The sequence below is a fragment of the Poecilia formosa genome, unplaced genomic scaffold (genome assembly GCF_000485575.1).
Source record: "Poecilia formosa unplaced genomic scaffold, Poecilia_formosa-5.1.2 Scaffold211, whole genome shotgun sequence".
Lineage (NCBI taxonomy): Eukaryota > Metazoa > Chordata > Actinopteri > Cyprinodontiformes > Poeciliidae > Poecilia > Poecilia formosa.
This window is the reverse complement of record NW_006800150.1, coordinates 1,046,107-1,061,121: the sequence shown is the minus strand read 5'-3', so window position 1 is coordinate 1,061,121 and position 15,015 is coordinate 1,046,107. Positions and strand designations below refer to the sequence as shown.

The following is a 15,015-nucleotide window of genomic DNA, read 5'->3' as shown; positions in this document are numbered from 1 at the left end:
TTCTTTTTTTTTTTTTTTTTACATTAATCTCACTTGATTTGTTTGGTTAGTGATAACAACTTGCTTTTTGATGTTGAATTAACTTAAAAGTTGCACATTTTAACTTAAAGAAACTTTTGATTGCGACTGCAACGGCCGCAACCGTTGCAATCGCGTGTGGCAAAGGGATTACATGACCTTTGCCACATGTAATCCCCTTCTTCCGTTACCCACTTTCCTGCCCAACTACTCTTAAATAATAAAGGCCACCACAGCAAATAAAACCTTTTTTTTAAAAATAAAATAAAATAAAATGAGCCTTTCTTAGTTTACTTATTCATTTGAAGTAAACTACATGACTTGAGTAAGACTGACTTAAATTTGTTAAATTAAACCAAATGAAAAAATTAAGTTGGATAAATTTAATTGAATTAATACTAACAGAAGCAATTCAATTAAGTTGTTTCAACTATTTTCTTTTTTCTGGTGGTGGTCAGAGGGACCAGTGGCACCAGTTAGACTACTTTAGCAACAACTTTTCAGCAAGATATAGGAGTTTGTTTCAACTCACCAATATCTTAAACCTTTAAATACTAATTGAGTGCCCTGAGATCCAAAATGGGATGAAACCCGCCTCTTTTTTGGCATGAGGAAATATCCTTGGTCATCAGCGCAAATGCCTTAAGTGTTGCATTGCTAAAGCCAATAGTTGTATCTGTCCCACTAGTGGCAAACATGAGATGCGCCAAGAAACTGCCAAGGCAGTCGGCACATGCTCCGGCATCGTACGCTTTACAGAGGGAGTCATCTGTAACACAACATTGAGCCCGCGGGCATCGAACATCATCATCGGATCATTTTTGACACTTTATCAGTGTCAACTCAGAGCCTGGAGCAGCTAGAAACTGCTAAAGCTAGGTTTATTGTCGACGCAATGAACCGAGCGCGCAGCAGCGCGGGTTGAAGCGGACACGCAGCGGGACGCGCCGACCCTTCACCGAGCAGATAGAGCAGAGATTACGTTCAAGCCTCAGGGGAATCAACACAAAAAAACAAACATGTCCCACACACAAAAAAAGTACGCAAAAACACCAAAACATAACATTCAGTCTGTTACATTATGTTATCAGACTTGCTGTCCATATTATGATTATACATTTTCGCTGAACACAGTGGCGGTTGATTAGCTGATTTAAACACCTGCTCTACTGATGACTGGGTGTATGGCCTGCCCTGTTTTAGTGCTAACAGCACATGTTGCCAAAGTCAATGGCAGGGTAGCAACAGTTAGATTAGATTTAAATTAAAACTTTAAAGAAAATAAAACCTGTTAAATGTGAAACCCTTGGACCTTGTTGTCTATGGCTGTCATAGGGTTGAATTAACCGCTAAACATTTCGTCTGTTTTTCAGATTCTTTGCGTGATTGTGGTACTTTCCTGACCACCGATATTCATGACTCAATGGACAGCAATGGCGCATGTCTGGCGCACGATAAGTCACGTAATGTCTAATCCTGTAATATATATTATATATATTATATCCACCCATATATACCAATGCTGCTGCCTCGCGCTCCGTCCTCTCGCACTTGCAGCTATTTAGCAGTAGGTGTCAGATTGCACTGTGTTGCATTCAATGTTGTCGGGAAAAAATATATTCATGTTCTTAATGTCAGTTTTGCCATCACTATTTCTTGAATTCATAGTCGCCAGCTGGAGTGGCAACAGGGGTTGGCAAGGCTCTCAGTTGAGGTGGCAACTGCCACCCCCAGTAGATCTGCCCCTGTTTGAAAGAGAGCAGAAGCTTTGAGCACAAGCACTACAAGTTTTGAGAAGAAAGACATGAAGTCCTGCTTTCAATCTGAAAATGTTAGCACAGATATAAGTTTTGAGAACAACACTTTTCAGACTGAAAATGTGTGAAAATTTCCCCCATAGTACAGTTGAAAAGTTACCACGGTGCATTAAAGGATTCCTCAAACATCCATGTAAGAATCAAAGCAACATGCCAGGTATGTTTTTGATGAGGGAATAACATTCTAACATGATGTAAAGCTCAAAAAAGTAGATTTCATATAATAATGCTGCACTGTTAATAATTTTAAAAAGTACTAGTTCCACTGGCAGTTTCTTTCACTTAAAACATGGAAAAAATGTTTAATGTGTTAAAAAAAATCTGCCCATGGAATATGAAGAAATCATTTACAAGCTCCTATATCTTGGAGAGAAGTTGCATGTTACTTAGTTTTGTCTTATTTCAAATGTACTATGATATTTGCACTATAATACAAACAAATACTTGGTAAGATTTTTGTTTCTTCAGGGTTGTGAACCTAATATGCATCACAAATTGATGCACATTATTGAGAAAATCAACCAGAAGGTCACAGGTTGATGAAACTTAATTTTATTTCAATGAGACAACAGTGGATATCATTTTCTGGGCTGCCTCATGGTGTTGACTTTATCAACCACAGGTCAGCAGCGTCCCTGTTTGGTGATCCAGATGTCCCTTTTGGTTTCACTGAGGAGAGAATTGTGACATGACATAGCAGTGATTCAGTCATTCAGCTCAAATGGTATTTATAGCAACAATAAAAACAAAATAGGTCATTTTTCTGGGCAATTAGAAGACAAAATGTGTCTGAGTTGAAAACTTGTGTCAAGAAAAGACAGGAATTCCTTTTAAAATAACAACAACAAAGCACTCCATGTTTGATTTACATCTACATATACTACCAGGTTCTGACTAAAGCACAATCTTTTCCAAAGAATCAGCTTGGGTGACTTAAAATTAACATGTGAACTGTGAGTGTGGAGCAGCTGTGTGTACTTACTGCATCTCACTGCAAAGGAGACACTCATTGTCATAAGTGACTCCATTGCTGCCGCACACAGGGTCCAAAATCTTTGTGCATCTCCCAATATTTCCATCAGGACAAGCAGGCTGTCGGACATATGAAAGACCAACATTATGTAAAATTATGCTTAAACTTAGTAAGTTTTATTCATACAGGAATGAATGTTTAATTCTAAAATTCATATCACCTTTCTTGTGGATCCAGACATGTTTGTAGCATCTTTAGAAAAAGAAAAAAGACAGTCTTTTTTCAAAATCCAACTTACATTTAACCATGTTGAGTTCAGAGTTGAAATAACCAGCTTTAGATGACTACTTTCAGCCATTAGTATCAGTAATACTAATTATTGATACTGTAAGGTGTCTATTATACATTCAAAAGATAATTTATATAATTTAATGTGTATTTTTATCATAAGACGTCACCATAAAGCAGTGATTAGCATAAACAGTTAAAAATCTCCTTTGTAAAAAATAAATAAAAACTCATTTGAAAAACTGCCTTCAGAACAAATTAAACAAGAAAATACTTAATGTTTTTACCTGCTGCAACACAGATGATCAGAAGCCCCAGCACAACAAGTCTTCCAGTCATGGTGTTCGTTGATGAATAACTAAATAAGCAGATATGCGGGTTGTGTACATATACAGGTTTCCTATCAGTCACCGCCTCTGATTATATTTAGCTGTTTGTTAAGTGTGAGTGACACAGTGACTCAATGATCCAGGACATAGAACAGCAACAAGCAAATACCTGCAACGGTAAGACAAATTTTGCGAAGTCAGCTGAATTGCAAGAGCAACGTCCGGAAAACTTTTGTGCCTTGCTGGTATTAAGTTTCCCAAAGAATGAAATTTAGACCCGTGATGTTAAAAAAAAATGGTACTCAGCACTACACACCAAATCCAGTACCCACAGGCTATCCACTAACAGCACAGGAGGCAGATGTATCTACCATACCAGTGAAGAACATTCGTGCAGAATATGAACCAGAAACCACTGGGTCAAAGTGCACATCATCCTCTCAGGTAGTGGAGAAAGACTGAGCTAAGATCCCCTGGGACAGTGGTAGAAGTCAGTGGGTTGCCATGTTGGTCACCGCTCTGTCCGCCACCATCAATGTGTCCTTGTTCAAGACACACCATCTGCCTTCCCATGTAAGATTGCCTCGTACTATATGGTGAATGACAGTAAAGGCCAAAAGAACGGACGTTGTGATCATTGATAAGCAGCAGAGGACAGCTGCTGTGGCCATCCCTTTTGATAGCAACACTTTGAACTGGAGATATACCAATGGGTTAGGGAAGAGCATGTGGTACTTAAAGGGTCTTTGGGGAAGTGGTCACATCCAGATACCTGGAGAAATCCCAGTCCAGAAGTCCAAGAAAACATGCTAACATTCTGCGAAGAACCCTCAAAGTCTCCTACCAAGGACCCTTTAGTAGAGGACCAGAGCTAGAGATACATCTGGAAAGTATTCTCTGCACTTCACTTTTCCCACATTTTAAGTTACAACCTTGTTTTAATTGAAGTATCAAATAAGTCTCTTTTTTTTACTTTTTCTTTGGTTTTGTCACATGTTTTGCAGTATCTTTATGACAATGCAAGATATGATGGTGACTATTTTACGAGGGAGCCCGAACAGCTGTCAGTCTCCCACACACACACGCCCATGTAAACACAGTTGAGGAACTTGTAAAGAGAGAAGTATTTGTCCAGTCTGAGTTATTCATCCACCAACATCATGGCTGGGAGACTTGTTGTACTTGGGCTTTTGCTCATCTGTGTCGCAGCAGGTAAAAAACGAAAACAACTAAGTTTTTCGTGGTTAATGTGCTTCGAAAGTGCTCTTAAGACGTTTTGTAGCAAAGAAGAGTTGTAACTATTTTATCTCTGTTCACAACGAGTCCGGCTGTGATAAAGGTTGTTTTATGCTGTTCACTATGTTAAGGTCAAATGCTACAGTACAAACAAAAAAGATACAAAATGATCTAGATTTTCCGTAATAGGCACTTTACTGGCACTCAGTGCTGAAAGAAGTTAGTCAAGTAAAGCCTTAAAGTTACATGATCTCTGACGTCAACACTTAAATTTATGTTGGATGATACAAAAGGCACTTGCTTTCTTTTATTTTTCTAAAGATGCTGCAGACAAGTCTGGACTTATGAGAAAGGTGATATGACTTTCAGGAGTAAACATTTATTTGAACTCCCTGTAATTGAGCAGAATTTAATATTGTGCTGTTTTAATGTCTGTCAGCCTACTTGCCCTGCGTTGGAGAAGATCATGGCATGCCCCATGAACTTTGCCCCTGTGTGCGGCAGCGATGGAAACACTTATGCCAATGAGTGTCTCCTCTGCGTCCAGAGACAGTGAGTACACACAGCTACTCCACACTTCTGGGTTTCACAGATTCATTTTGGGTCACCCTACCTGATTCTTTGGAAAACAAAATGCTTTAGTCGCCACCTGGTGGTCAACTAAAGTGAAGTTAAAAGTTTTGTATGCTAAAGGATCTCTCCAGTTTTCTTTGCAGGACAGTTTTAGCTATTTTATGTCTATTTTTAAATACAGAAAATTTAAGTGTGAATCAGCCATTGAACAGGAATGGGAAGTTTTTCTATAGTGGTTTTGAAAAATAAGGGGTGGGGATCCTTCCTTGACACAGGTTTTCACCTTACACACATTTTTAGTTTAGGAAAAAATAACTCCAAATCTTAGATGAGATCATAAATCACTGCAGTCATGTGTCACAATTCTTTCCTCAGAGAAACCAAGATGGACATCTTGATAGTGAAGGAACAAGGCTGCTGACCTGTACGGCTGATAAAGTCAACGCCAGGACGCAAGCCGGAAATCGACGCCCACTGCTGTAATTTTGCAATAAAGTATCAAAATTTGTGAGCTTCTTCTTGTTTTCCTCAATATTGTGCAACATTGTGGCTGCATACCAGGTTCATGACGAAGGCTAAAGAGATACTAGAGATAAATTTAACAGAAACCGGATGGAAAAAATACATCTTCATTACAAAAGTATTTATAGTTGTTTAAACATTTTGTCATCGTTTGTTGGATTTTATTAAATACCAACACAAAGCAGCACATTACTGTGAAGCAGATGGAAAATGATATAGTGATTTTAAAATGTTATTACAATTAAAAGTCAAAGATGCGTAGCATGTATTTTTGCATTCAGCCCAGATTTACTGATTGATTATTTGATCGACTGAACCAGCCTCTGACCTGTTTTACTCCAGGTCTGACCTGTATTTAACTCCGTCTTCCCATCAGCTCTGACCAGCTCGTCTTTTGCTAACCCTAACCCTTTGCATGATGCTTCCGCCACCATGTTTTAAGATGAGTTGCTGTTTTCCAGGTACCATGAAGTGACAAATTACTTTTATTCTAACAGCCTTTACGTTACATTTTGGTTCCATTTGTTCAGGCGATCTTTTTCCTCATGTTTGTCGTTAAAAACCGGAAACAGGAATTACTATGAGATGCTACTTGAACAGGAACTTCCCTTTTTTGATGTCTGTCAGTTTAGGTAAATGTCTTTCCATTTGTAGTGCTGTGCTCTTTCAGTTTTCAGAAGACACGCTGAACAGATCACACACAGGTGTTCAAAGCTTTGGTTATTGTATGATTTAACTATTATTTCTTCACATCTTTAACCCAGTTTGTGCCTCTTACTCTCTGTCATGTGTGCTCACTCATGTGTTTAAACAAACCTATAAGGATTTTCTAACCTTTTAAGTTAGCTGACTTTGAAGGGAGTTGGTTGCACTTGATTTTATTTAGGCATTTAAATGAAGAAATTTATTTTTACATGTAAGAAACATTTTGAAATCATTCGTTCTTGTCATTTCACCTCGTAACTGAGCACTGCTTTGCATTAGTCCGTCACCTAAAATACTAATGACACACTGCAAAATTTGTAATAGGATGTGAAAGTGGGATATGGCTGCATGAGACCCGGTTCTATAAATTAGCCTAAGTCATGAAACCAGCTTCCTCTTCAGAACTTCATTACAGAAATCTTTTGTGTAATGAAGTCTGGCATATTGATCTGTTAAGGCAAAGCAGCTGGTGAATGATTTGCTGGTTATCTCGGTGGCTTAGCTCACTGTTTACATTCCTCATACTGAGAAACACCGCGGTCAATATCTGCTGCGTGTGTCAGAGGAGACACATCTGTGGACAGAATGGGGAAGTGTCACCAAATACTTTGGCATGTGAAAACGCAAACGGGACATCAAAAGAAAAGATGGGACGGGGAAAAAAAAATCTATCTGTTGAATCCTAAGGTCAAAGGTCAGATCTGTCACGTGGTTGACACCAGGAAGCTGAGATGCGGTTTCTATCCCCGGTCACTTCCCTTCTCTGTACAGTCGAGCAGAAACGAGGATCTCTCGACTTCAATGAGCTGCGTTATCGAGGATGATAAGAATCACAGAGGAGCAAGAGTAAGTACAGAGATCCAGTTCAGAAACTAGAAAGAGTTTTATGATAATGTTTTTCACTTTGCCACGAAAAGCTCCCATTTGATTTAGCTTAAGGTCCACAAAAGCAGAGCTTTATTGGCTGACTCTGAGCTTTAAACAATAATTTTGAACATTGTTCAAAAAAATGAGGTCGCCCGATGCGTCTTCAACCATCGATCTACGACGATCAGCTCTGCTTATTTTAGTACGCCTGGGATCTGTTTATTTTTGCAATGTCTGCTATAATGCATTACATGTTTATATTTCTACAGATTTCCCAGTGTCACTGCAGTTGTGGTGGACTGTCAAAATAAAATCTCATTGGGTCTCTTCCTGCATCTTTCTCTAATTCCAGCAGTAAGTTATTGGTTACTTTTCCTACAGTACATAAAACAAGAAACAGCAAAACAACAAGCCCTTTTTTGAATCACTAGAAAGTTGCACAAAGATCTTTTTTTAAGGCAATTTGTCACAAATAGCTATGACTTTTTGTCAGTACAAAAACGGTGCACATTTTTATTCTTTTTGCAGTAAAAATCAAATTAATTACAGGTTTTCAGAAATTTCTAACCTACATTTTTCATTGCACGTCCAACCAAGAGACCCAGTTATTTAGAACATGTAGGAGGAGCCTGTTATCTGGTTCAAGAAAATATTAATCCAGCTCAGCATGTCACAAATGATCTTTAGCCTGAGCACATGAAACCAAGGCAGCATCAAAAATCATAAAGTAAAATAAAATTATAATATAATCAGATCTCTGCTGCACGGTGGCGTTGTTGGTTGTTCTGTGCATGTTCTCCCTGTGCATGTGTGGGTTCTCTCTGGGTACTCCAGCTTAGTCAGCTGGTCCTGCAAGGATAACCGAGTACAGACAATGGATGGCTGACTAGTCAAAGGCTAACAGAATTTTACAAAGAATTTAGTGCTTTTTCTTATCTAGGGATGTCCCAATCTGGGTTTTGTCTGTGATGTCAATCACACCACTTAAAGACAAGGTGTTTGATGGTAAAAAGCTCCAATTGTGACATTAAAATTTCTAATATCAATCGCATATGCTTGAAAATACTCAATAACCTTAGTAACAATTCTACATTTCTTTGGTATCCCAAGGAATGCTTACAATCATGAATGTTGAAGGTTCTTCTTTTCTTGCCAGCAACAGATATTTTGTCCCATCTGAGTTTCTACAAGACGCCCTTAACATGCTGCTTAAATATGAGGCAAACAAGAAAACTGCAAAACGCAATCAATTTATTAAAGATAAATCAAACTCAACGGATAGAGATACAATAAACCCCATTGTAGCTCAGAGTTTGAAGAGTTAGCTTAAGTTTGGCTCGTTTCCTTGGTGTCGTCATCTGATGTGTAGATCATTTGGCTCGTAGCATATTTCAGCGTGGCTATCAGTTAGTCATGTGCGCTTTGCTTTGAATGCTAGAAAGTGTTTTAGTTGCTCTCTGTGCAGGTCTAAATTACACTGATGCCTTCAGTAGCCAATACAGTCTCTCATTGTGTTCTGTTTAGTTAAGGGAAATGGAAATTCATTTAAATCAATGTGTTTGTGCTAAGATAAAGTCTTACAAGGTGTTTGCACAAGATGAGTTGATCATCATTGGAAACGGGTCGATCAAAACCTGTGTGGTCAGTCAGCTGACCTCACAGACACACCTCACCGACGATGGTCAGATGTTCCAATATTGATCGTTTAAAAATGCCTTGATCAAAATCTGACCTGGAATTAAGGAGTGGATTCTGGATGTTCTCTTTTAAAACATCTATCTCACTTTTATTTTTTTAGCTTTGTCCCCATACATGACATTCACTTTCAAAGCAACAGCAAATGAGAACATGTGCATTCTGGGGAAATGTAAAGCAAACATTTTTTTACAAGCTACTTTTGAAATTTGTTTTTATCATAATAGTCATTTTGATTAGTTGCACTAATTAAGTGTCATCTTGCCTTCCAGGTCCTGATTACAGGAGCGTTGTCATTTCTTCAGAGACGAGCACAGAGACTGGCCATTGACCACAGACTGCCGTTTCTAAAGGGCCGTTTTGGTATTGTGGTGTAAGTCAAAATGAGACTCCTATAATTCAGTGTGCTACTTTGTTAGTAACATACTTCTCTTATATTAATAATACCTTTTCACAGACCTTTGGATACAATAGGCAGCCTCAGTAACCGCTGGTCCTATGGCTTTGCGTTTGGCGCAGTGTCCAGCAGCGTTCTGTTGCTTTTTTCTGAGCGTTACATCCCCTTTACAGTCCCACCGTGGGCCAGAGGTACTTCCTGTTACTGTTCTATGTCATCACCATGTTCTGCATGCAGTGTTCAATTAAAATCCCTGACCCATTGCTGTCTGCTTACCCTCAGCGATAGTGTACCTTGTCGGAGCTTTGGAAGTGGGTCTGGTGTATTTCCCATTTTTCGCCTGCCTGTCCACACCATTCAGAACAGTCGGCGCAGTGCTGGGGATACTCTACTCTATAACCTGGTAGGCATTCGGTACTGTGTAGTTTTAGTAAAATAGATTATGGTAATACTTCGTATTTAATGTCCCGGCTGCTGTTTCTAGGATTGTGATCACCGTCTGGGATACAGCCACCTGTCCTCATGGAAAGGTTGGTAGCTAATAAAACTTAAGACGCTGCAGTGGACCAAACATCCAGCTTCCACTGGGCTTCACACAAACATACACTACCTGCTCCATGGTTGTTCAAAGATATCTGACAAATAGTTTGGCTGTTTATTCTGTGTGATTTCGAAGGTTTTGGGAAAATACCAGAAGATAATTTTCCAGTGGCCCTGCATCCTCTCGCTTGTCTTCCTCTTGGGACGATTTATTTACATGCTGGTTAAAGATGTGCGCATACATCTGCAACTGGAAACAGCGGTGAGTGTGACGAGCTTGTAAGCTGAAATCAGTCCATGAAACACTGTGTGTTTGCTGTGGAGAAAAGAAAACCCAATATAAGACTTCACACGAGTCAGAACACGATGTGATTTCAGGGCATTGTTTTTATTTTTGCATAATTCTGTTTTAAATGTTCTTTTTAAAAATTATTTTTTGTTACAAGAAAGCTCATTTTTTGAAACAGCAACAAACAGTTTTGTGCGTAACTGTGCCTTATCTGTCGCTAGGATTCGGAAGACCTGATTGATCAACACCAGGTAAACCACATTAAGAGGCTACTGAGAACGCCACAACAAAGGTAAATTGCACATACGGATACCATCTTTACCCTTAATGTTCATTCTCTTACGCACAGAAGCAAAACAGAAGCACATTATGAGTAAGAGACGTGGCAGAACTTTAATGTTTTACAAAATTTGTCTAAACTGTCTACATTAAGTGCAACTTGAAACAAGTTTCAATGTTTGTTAAGAAACAGCACAACAGGTCTTAGTTATCTCTTAGTTCTCTCCCAGAAGAAATCACTCAGACTGCAAACAAATCAATCAGAAAAAAAAAACTGTGAACGTTTCACATTGACTTGTTCACACTCCATTTTCAAACCTACTTTCTGTTTTTCAGTAAACCCCTCAGCTGGTTCCAAAAACGAGTGTATGACTGGGACCCGTACTTCAAGTTTCCAAACAGGATCATTGGCACATCCATTATATCCCTCATAGGCCTATATATGGTACAGAAGAAAAAAAAAGAACAATAAAATTTGTACAAGATGCTCATTTGATCTTGCGATCACCTTCACCAACAAGTTATTTCCGCTTTTATGTGTCTTCTTGGCTATTTTTCTAGATGACACTAGCAGACTACAGCCTCAGTGACGTTGTCTTTGACCAAGTAGAGTACTGGAAGAATACATTAAGAAACATTACTGACTCTTGCAGCCAGACACAAGAGTTGGGATACATGATAACGCAGATGGAAGAGTTTATCTACGTGGCCAGGAGTGAGTTCCTCTATCGTCATGTCAGAAGAGTGAATTTAATTAAGGACTCTTAAAATGTTTTGTTTTATCGTCAAAATCGTTCTGTTCCAGTATTAACACTCTAGCAGTGTTAATACTGGAAATAAATTGGGAATGACAGTTTGATTAGATTAAATTAATGCTGACTAATAGAGCACAGACACTTTATATTTGTGACTAAAGTAGTTGATCATTTTGGTTTGTTGTAGAGTGCTGGCTTGCCACCACCATCTTTGCCAGTTTGAACTCGGTTGCATACACCTTCCATATATTAGAATGTTACAGGTAAGATGGAAACACTTCAATAAAACATTTCCAATTAGAAATAATTAAGCAAAAAATGTCAAGGTAAGTGAATTAATTTGATCAATCTGAGCCTTGGGAGGTAAATTCATCTATTTGCTGGATCTGTGGTTATTCTCAGTATGATCTTCTGCCTTAGGAAACACTTAAAGAGACTTTGGAGGGGTCAGAAAGGTTTTCTTCCAGAGAAGTTTCACAATCCTAAATCTGCTGTCAGCGTTGTGAGTAAAACACACATAAACATGAACATTCAATGCCATTTTAACAATAAGGGTCACAGTAATGGTTTGGTTGAGGAACATTTTTTTATTTTGTACAACACAAACAGACTAGAAAGCAAATGATTTGTTGATTCGAGCAGCTCAACTTTGTTTATGTATCTTTTGAGTGTTTTTAAGATGGTTGCCACTGTTAGATGTGAACTTATTCCAGTCTGGTGCAAAGTGACTTTGGTTTCAGTTCACATGTGTTAGGACATTAAGACTACTTGAACATGTGGCACACATAAGGTCACTTAGCCTTTTGGAAAAACTTGATTTTTAAGTGTGAACAAGATATTATGAGCGAGAGTTTATTTAAATGTTTGAGATGGAGAGCTCATTCTTCTCAAAATGCCAAATGTTTAAATTCACAGGCGTCCATTGCGAGATACTCTGGATGGCAAATAGCTTTCACGTTATGGGGTAAGCCTTTATTTGTTTTATAAAAATGGAGACAACTCCTGGGTTTTAGACCAAAATCAAAAATATTTCTGTGAATCCTCAGAGCCAATGTTTGTGTTGTGTAATAAGCAAATGATGAGAAAGCCATTATTTTTTTTAAAAGAAAAATCTGTAGGATTTAAATTTGCAGTTTGACAATAAAACTATTCTCAAAAGTTTATATCCCTCGTATTTCCCTTTCAGGCTACCTGATTGTCCATTTTGTCTACTTCCTGTTTGCCCTTCTGTTTGCCTACTTGCTCGTTCTTCCGATACAGAATGGGAAAGTACTGACCATGCTGTCAAACCTGGGACTCATTCTGTAAGGCCACTTCCCCTGTGGTTATCTGTGCATAATGATGGATCCTCTCACTGACTCTTTTCTCATGTGTCTCTCAGTCTGACCATCGGAATGGTGGTCGGCTTGGTGATTCTGCAGGTAGTTCTGGTTCACATCTTCTTTCTTCAGGACAAAATGTCCCCCAATGATAAGGAGAAGCCTCTGGCTCTCAACAACAGGTATGCATGTTTTGAGAAAAAGGGGGGAAATAATAGCTAAACCAGGATACTTTATTCAACAGTGAATAATAAGTCGGATGACTGGGAGCGGTTGTTGACAAAGGGCAAACGCTGATTAGATAAACTCCAAAGAAGTGAACATGTCAGACGCCATAAAACAAAGACTTCCCCGTTATTGGTTCCCTAGAAAAACTAGATAACTAAAAAAGAAAATTCCAGAGTGCCATTGCATATCAATTACATTATGTAATCATCTTGTACAGTCAAACATTTCTTGTTCATCCTAACCAGATTTACAAAACTTTTAATCTAAATGTAATGGCTAGTTATTTTCTATAGCAACGGTAATCTCAAAATCAACTTTTTTTTAGCTTTTTTATCTGAATCATACCTGGAGAGTAAATGTATAATCTCACAAAGTGCTGCCTAATTCAACAAAGCTCCACTTTGGAGCTGCAATCTCCAGCTAAGTTTCCACTTCACAGAGCACCTCTGTCCTGCGATTTGCCCACACTGCTCCTCCAGACTAGCGGCAGCAGCAATTAGCAAACACCTGGTGGAACTACAGATCTGTGACGGAAATAGTAGGAAATTCTTAAAGAGAATTTGCAAAATCAAATTTCTTTTAATTCTTGTTAGGTATATACAGGACTTGTATGAAAACTGAACAAAACATAGTTACTTGGTGGAGCTTTAAAATGGGACCAAGTGTTTGGAAAATGCATAATACCACCTCTTTAATACCAACAACCAAAAATGTGGGAGAACGAAAAAAGGCAAAACAATCAAAAATCTGACCTTTCTCTCACTGTGCTTTCCAGGAAGGCGTTCCACTGCTTCAACTACTTCTTCTTTTTCTACAATGTGGTGATGGGGATCAGCACCTGCATAATCCGCCTGCTGTTTAGCATAGTGGTTGGAACGTGGTTGGTGTCCCGCATTGACCGAACCATAATGCAGAGAGGATATGAAAACCTGGATGCCGGTGAGCTTAACTTTTACTAGAAACAAGAGGTAAAAACATGTACGTTGACTTCAGATTTTTAAGTATATTTAGCTGTCAAATCTAAGTCTAGACGTATTTCATGTTTAAGATTCATTTCCTAGCCTGGTTGGCTGTTGAAGAAAATAATTATTTCCGATCAAATTCACGTTTTGTATTTGAAATCAATAACTATTTTTGCAAGTTTAAATTTGATCAGAATCAAACACTCCAATGAAATTTCACAGGAAATGAATGCTGGTTGACCCACTTATGGAAACTTGGGGTGGTAATGCAAAAATGTTGAGTTTGTTAAATTTATTAGAGGTAAGATCAACTTTGGGGTGACATCAGTAAAACATGTTTTGAGTGATTAGCTGTAACATGAACTAACAACTTAAAAAAATTAAAAATAGCAAGAAAGCAACCTCACTGGGTTATTTTTGACCTGCTCAGTCATGATTAACCCAGAAAATACTCTAAATTATTTGAAGAACATATATTTCTCTGTATTTAATCCTCACTCTCGCTCGTTTTCTGTGGATGTAACTTTTTGCTTCAGGCTACAGTACATGGATAGGGATGATCTTTGCAGATCATTACCACAACAACCCAGTCATGGTGTGTTTCTGCCAGCTTCTGGTTTCAAGCACAATAGAGAAACACAATGCGACTGCTTACGCCACATTTGACAACGCTCAATCAGGTTGGAAAAGCACCTTTTCGCATCATGGCAGGCCAACATATTTGTACCTAAACTTCATAATCATTTTTGGCGTATTTGCTCTTCAGCATCCCCACTCAACAGCCGAGCCAGGAGGCGTTGGGCGTTGCTTTACACCCTGTTGAAGAACCCTCCTCTGATCCTGCGCAGGAAACAGCATCTTTCCACAGCATCGTCATCATCGCCCACCCAGACGGAGTCAGAAGTCCGGGCTTGGGTCATGGCATCACAAATACAGAACCAGCAATTGGCGCCACAGGGAATACCGGAAATAATAATCACAGCAGAAGAAGACTGTTGAAAAAACAAAACAAAACAAAAACTGTGTGGCTCAGCAGAATTTTAAGCTGTTGAACAAATTGGATCAAATTACTTAAAACTGTGGCAGATTCTGACTTATAACGGGGAGTAGGTGTTTTCACGGGCATTTGAATTGTTAATTTATTGCAATTTCTTTTGAGCCAGCGATGACACAAGTTAACACGGCTGCAGAAGTGAGCTGACTCTTTTTAATTATTAACTGTG

The 15,015-nt window shown here is 38.7% G+C and overlaps 3 protein-coding genes and 1 long non-coding RNA gene across 4 annotated transcripts in view; 2 read left to right on the top strand and 2 right to left on the bottom strand.

Moving 5' to 3' along the window:
- Positions 1 to 8,634, bottom strand: part of LOC103148760 (uncharacterized) — a 13,163-nt gene extending 4,529 nt beyond the window's left edge. Inside the window, exons 1-2 of the long non-coding RNA XR_001664153.1 lie at positions 8,624 to 8,634; positions 3,941 to 3,942 (exon numbers count right to left, since the gene is read on the bottom strand). This is a non-coding gene — a long non-coding RNA (uncharacterized LOC103148760). The remainder of the gene's footprint in view (positions 1 to 3,940; positions 3,943 to 8,623) is intronic.
- On the bottom strand, positions 2,370 to 3,532 carry LOC103148751 (serine protease inhibitor Kazal-type 1-like). Its single transcript, XM_007567671.2, has 4 exons — positions 3,384 to 3,532; positions 3,029 to 3,060; positions 2,818 to 2,927; positions 2,370 to 2,504 (listed from the first exon to the last, which is right to left on the bottom strand). Exons 1-4 carry the CDS (start codon positions 3,433 to 3,435, stop codon positions 2,459 to 2,461), a joined length of 240 nt encoding a protein of 79 aa, XP_007567733.1. The 5' UTR covers positions 3,436 to 3,532; the 3' UTR covers positions 2,370 to 2,458.
- On the top strand, positions 4,528 to 5,745 carry spink4 (serine peptidase inhibitor, Kazal type 4). The gene is made up of 4 exons (XM_007567672.2): positions 4,528 to 4,637; positions 4,983 to 5,014; positions 5,101 to 5,213; positions 5,610 to 5,745. The coding sequence occupies exons 1-4, from the start codon at positions 4,586 to 4,588 to the stop codon at positions 5,653 to 5,655; spliced, it is 243 nt and encodes an 80-aa protein (XP_007567734.1). The 5' UTR covers positions 4,528 to 4,585; the 3' UTR covers positions 5,656 to 5,745.
- Positions 6,676 to 14,895, top strand: stra6l (STRA6-like). The gene is made up of 18 exons (XM_007567670.2): positions 6,676 to 7,307; positions 7,598 to 7,682; positions 9,296 to 9,396; positions 9,481 to 9,611; positions 9,703 to 9,823; positions 9,905 to 9,950; positions 10,097 to 10,222; positions 10,471 to 10,541; positions 10,865 to 10,973; positions 11,090 to 11,243; positions 11,471 to 11,546; positions 11,704 to 11,785; positions 12,199 to 12,247; positions 12,470 to 12,587; positions 12,665 to 12,784; positions 13,606 to 13,769; positions 14,329 to 14,472; positions 14,559 to 14,895. The coding sequence occupies exons 1-18, from the start codon at positions 7,282 to 7,284 to the stop codon at positions 14,789 to 14,791; spliced, it is 1,956 nt and encodes a 651-aa protein (XP_007567732.1). The 5' UTR covers positions 6,676 to 7,281; the 3' UTR covers positions 14,792 to 14,895.
- The last annotated feature ends 120 nt before the right edge of the window (positions 14,896 to 15,015 follow it).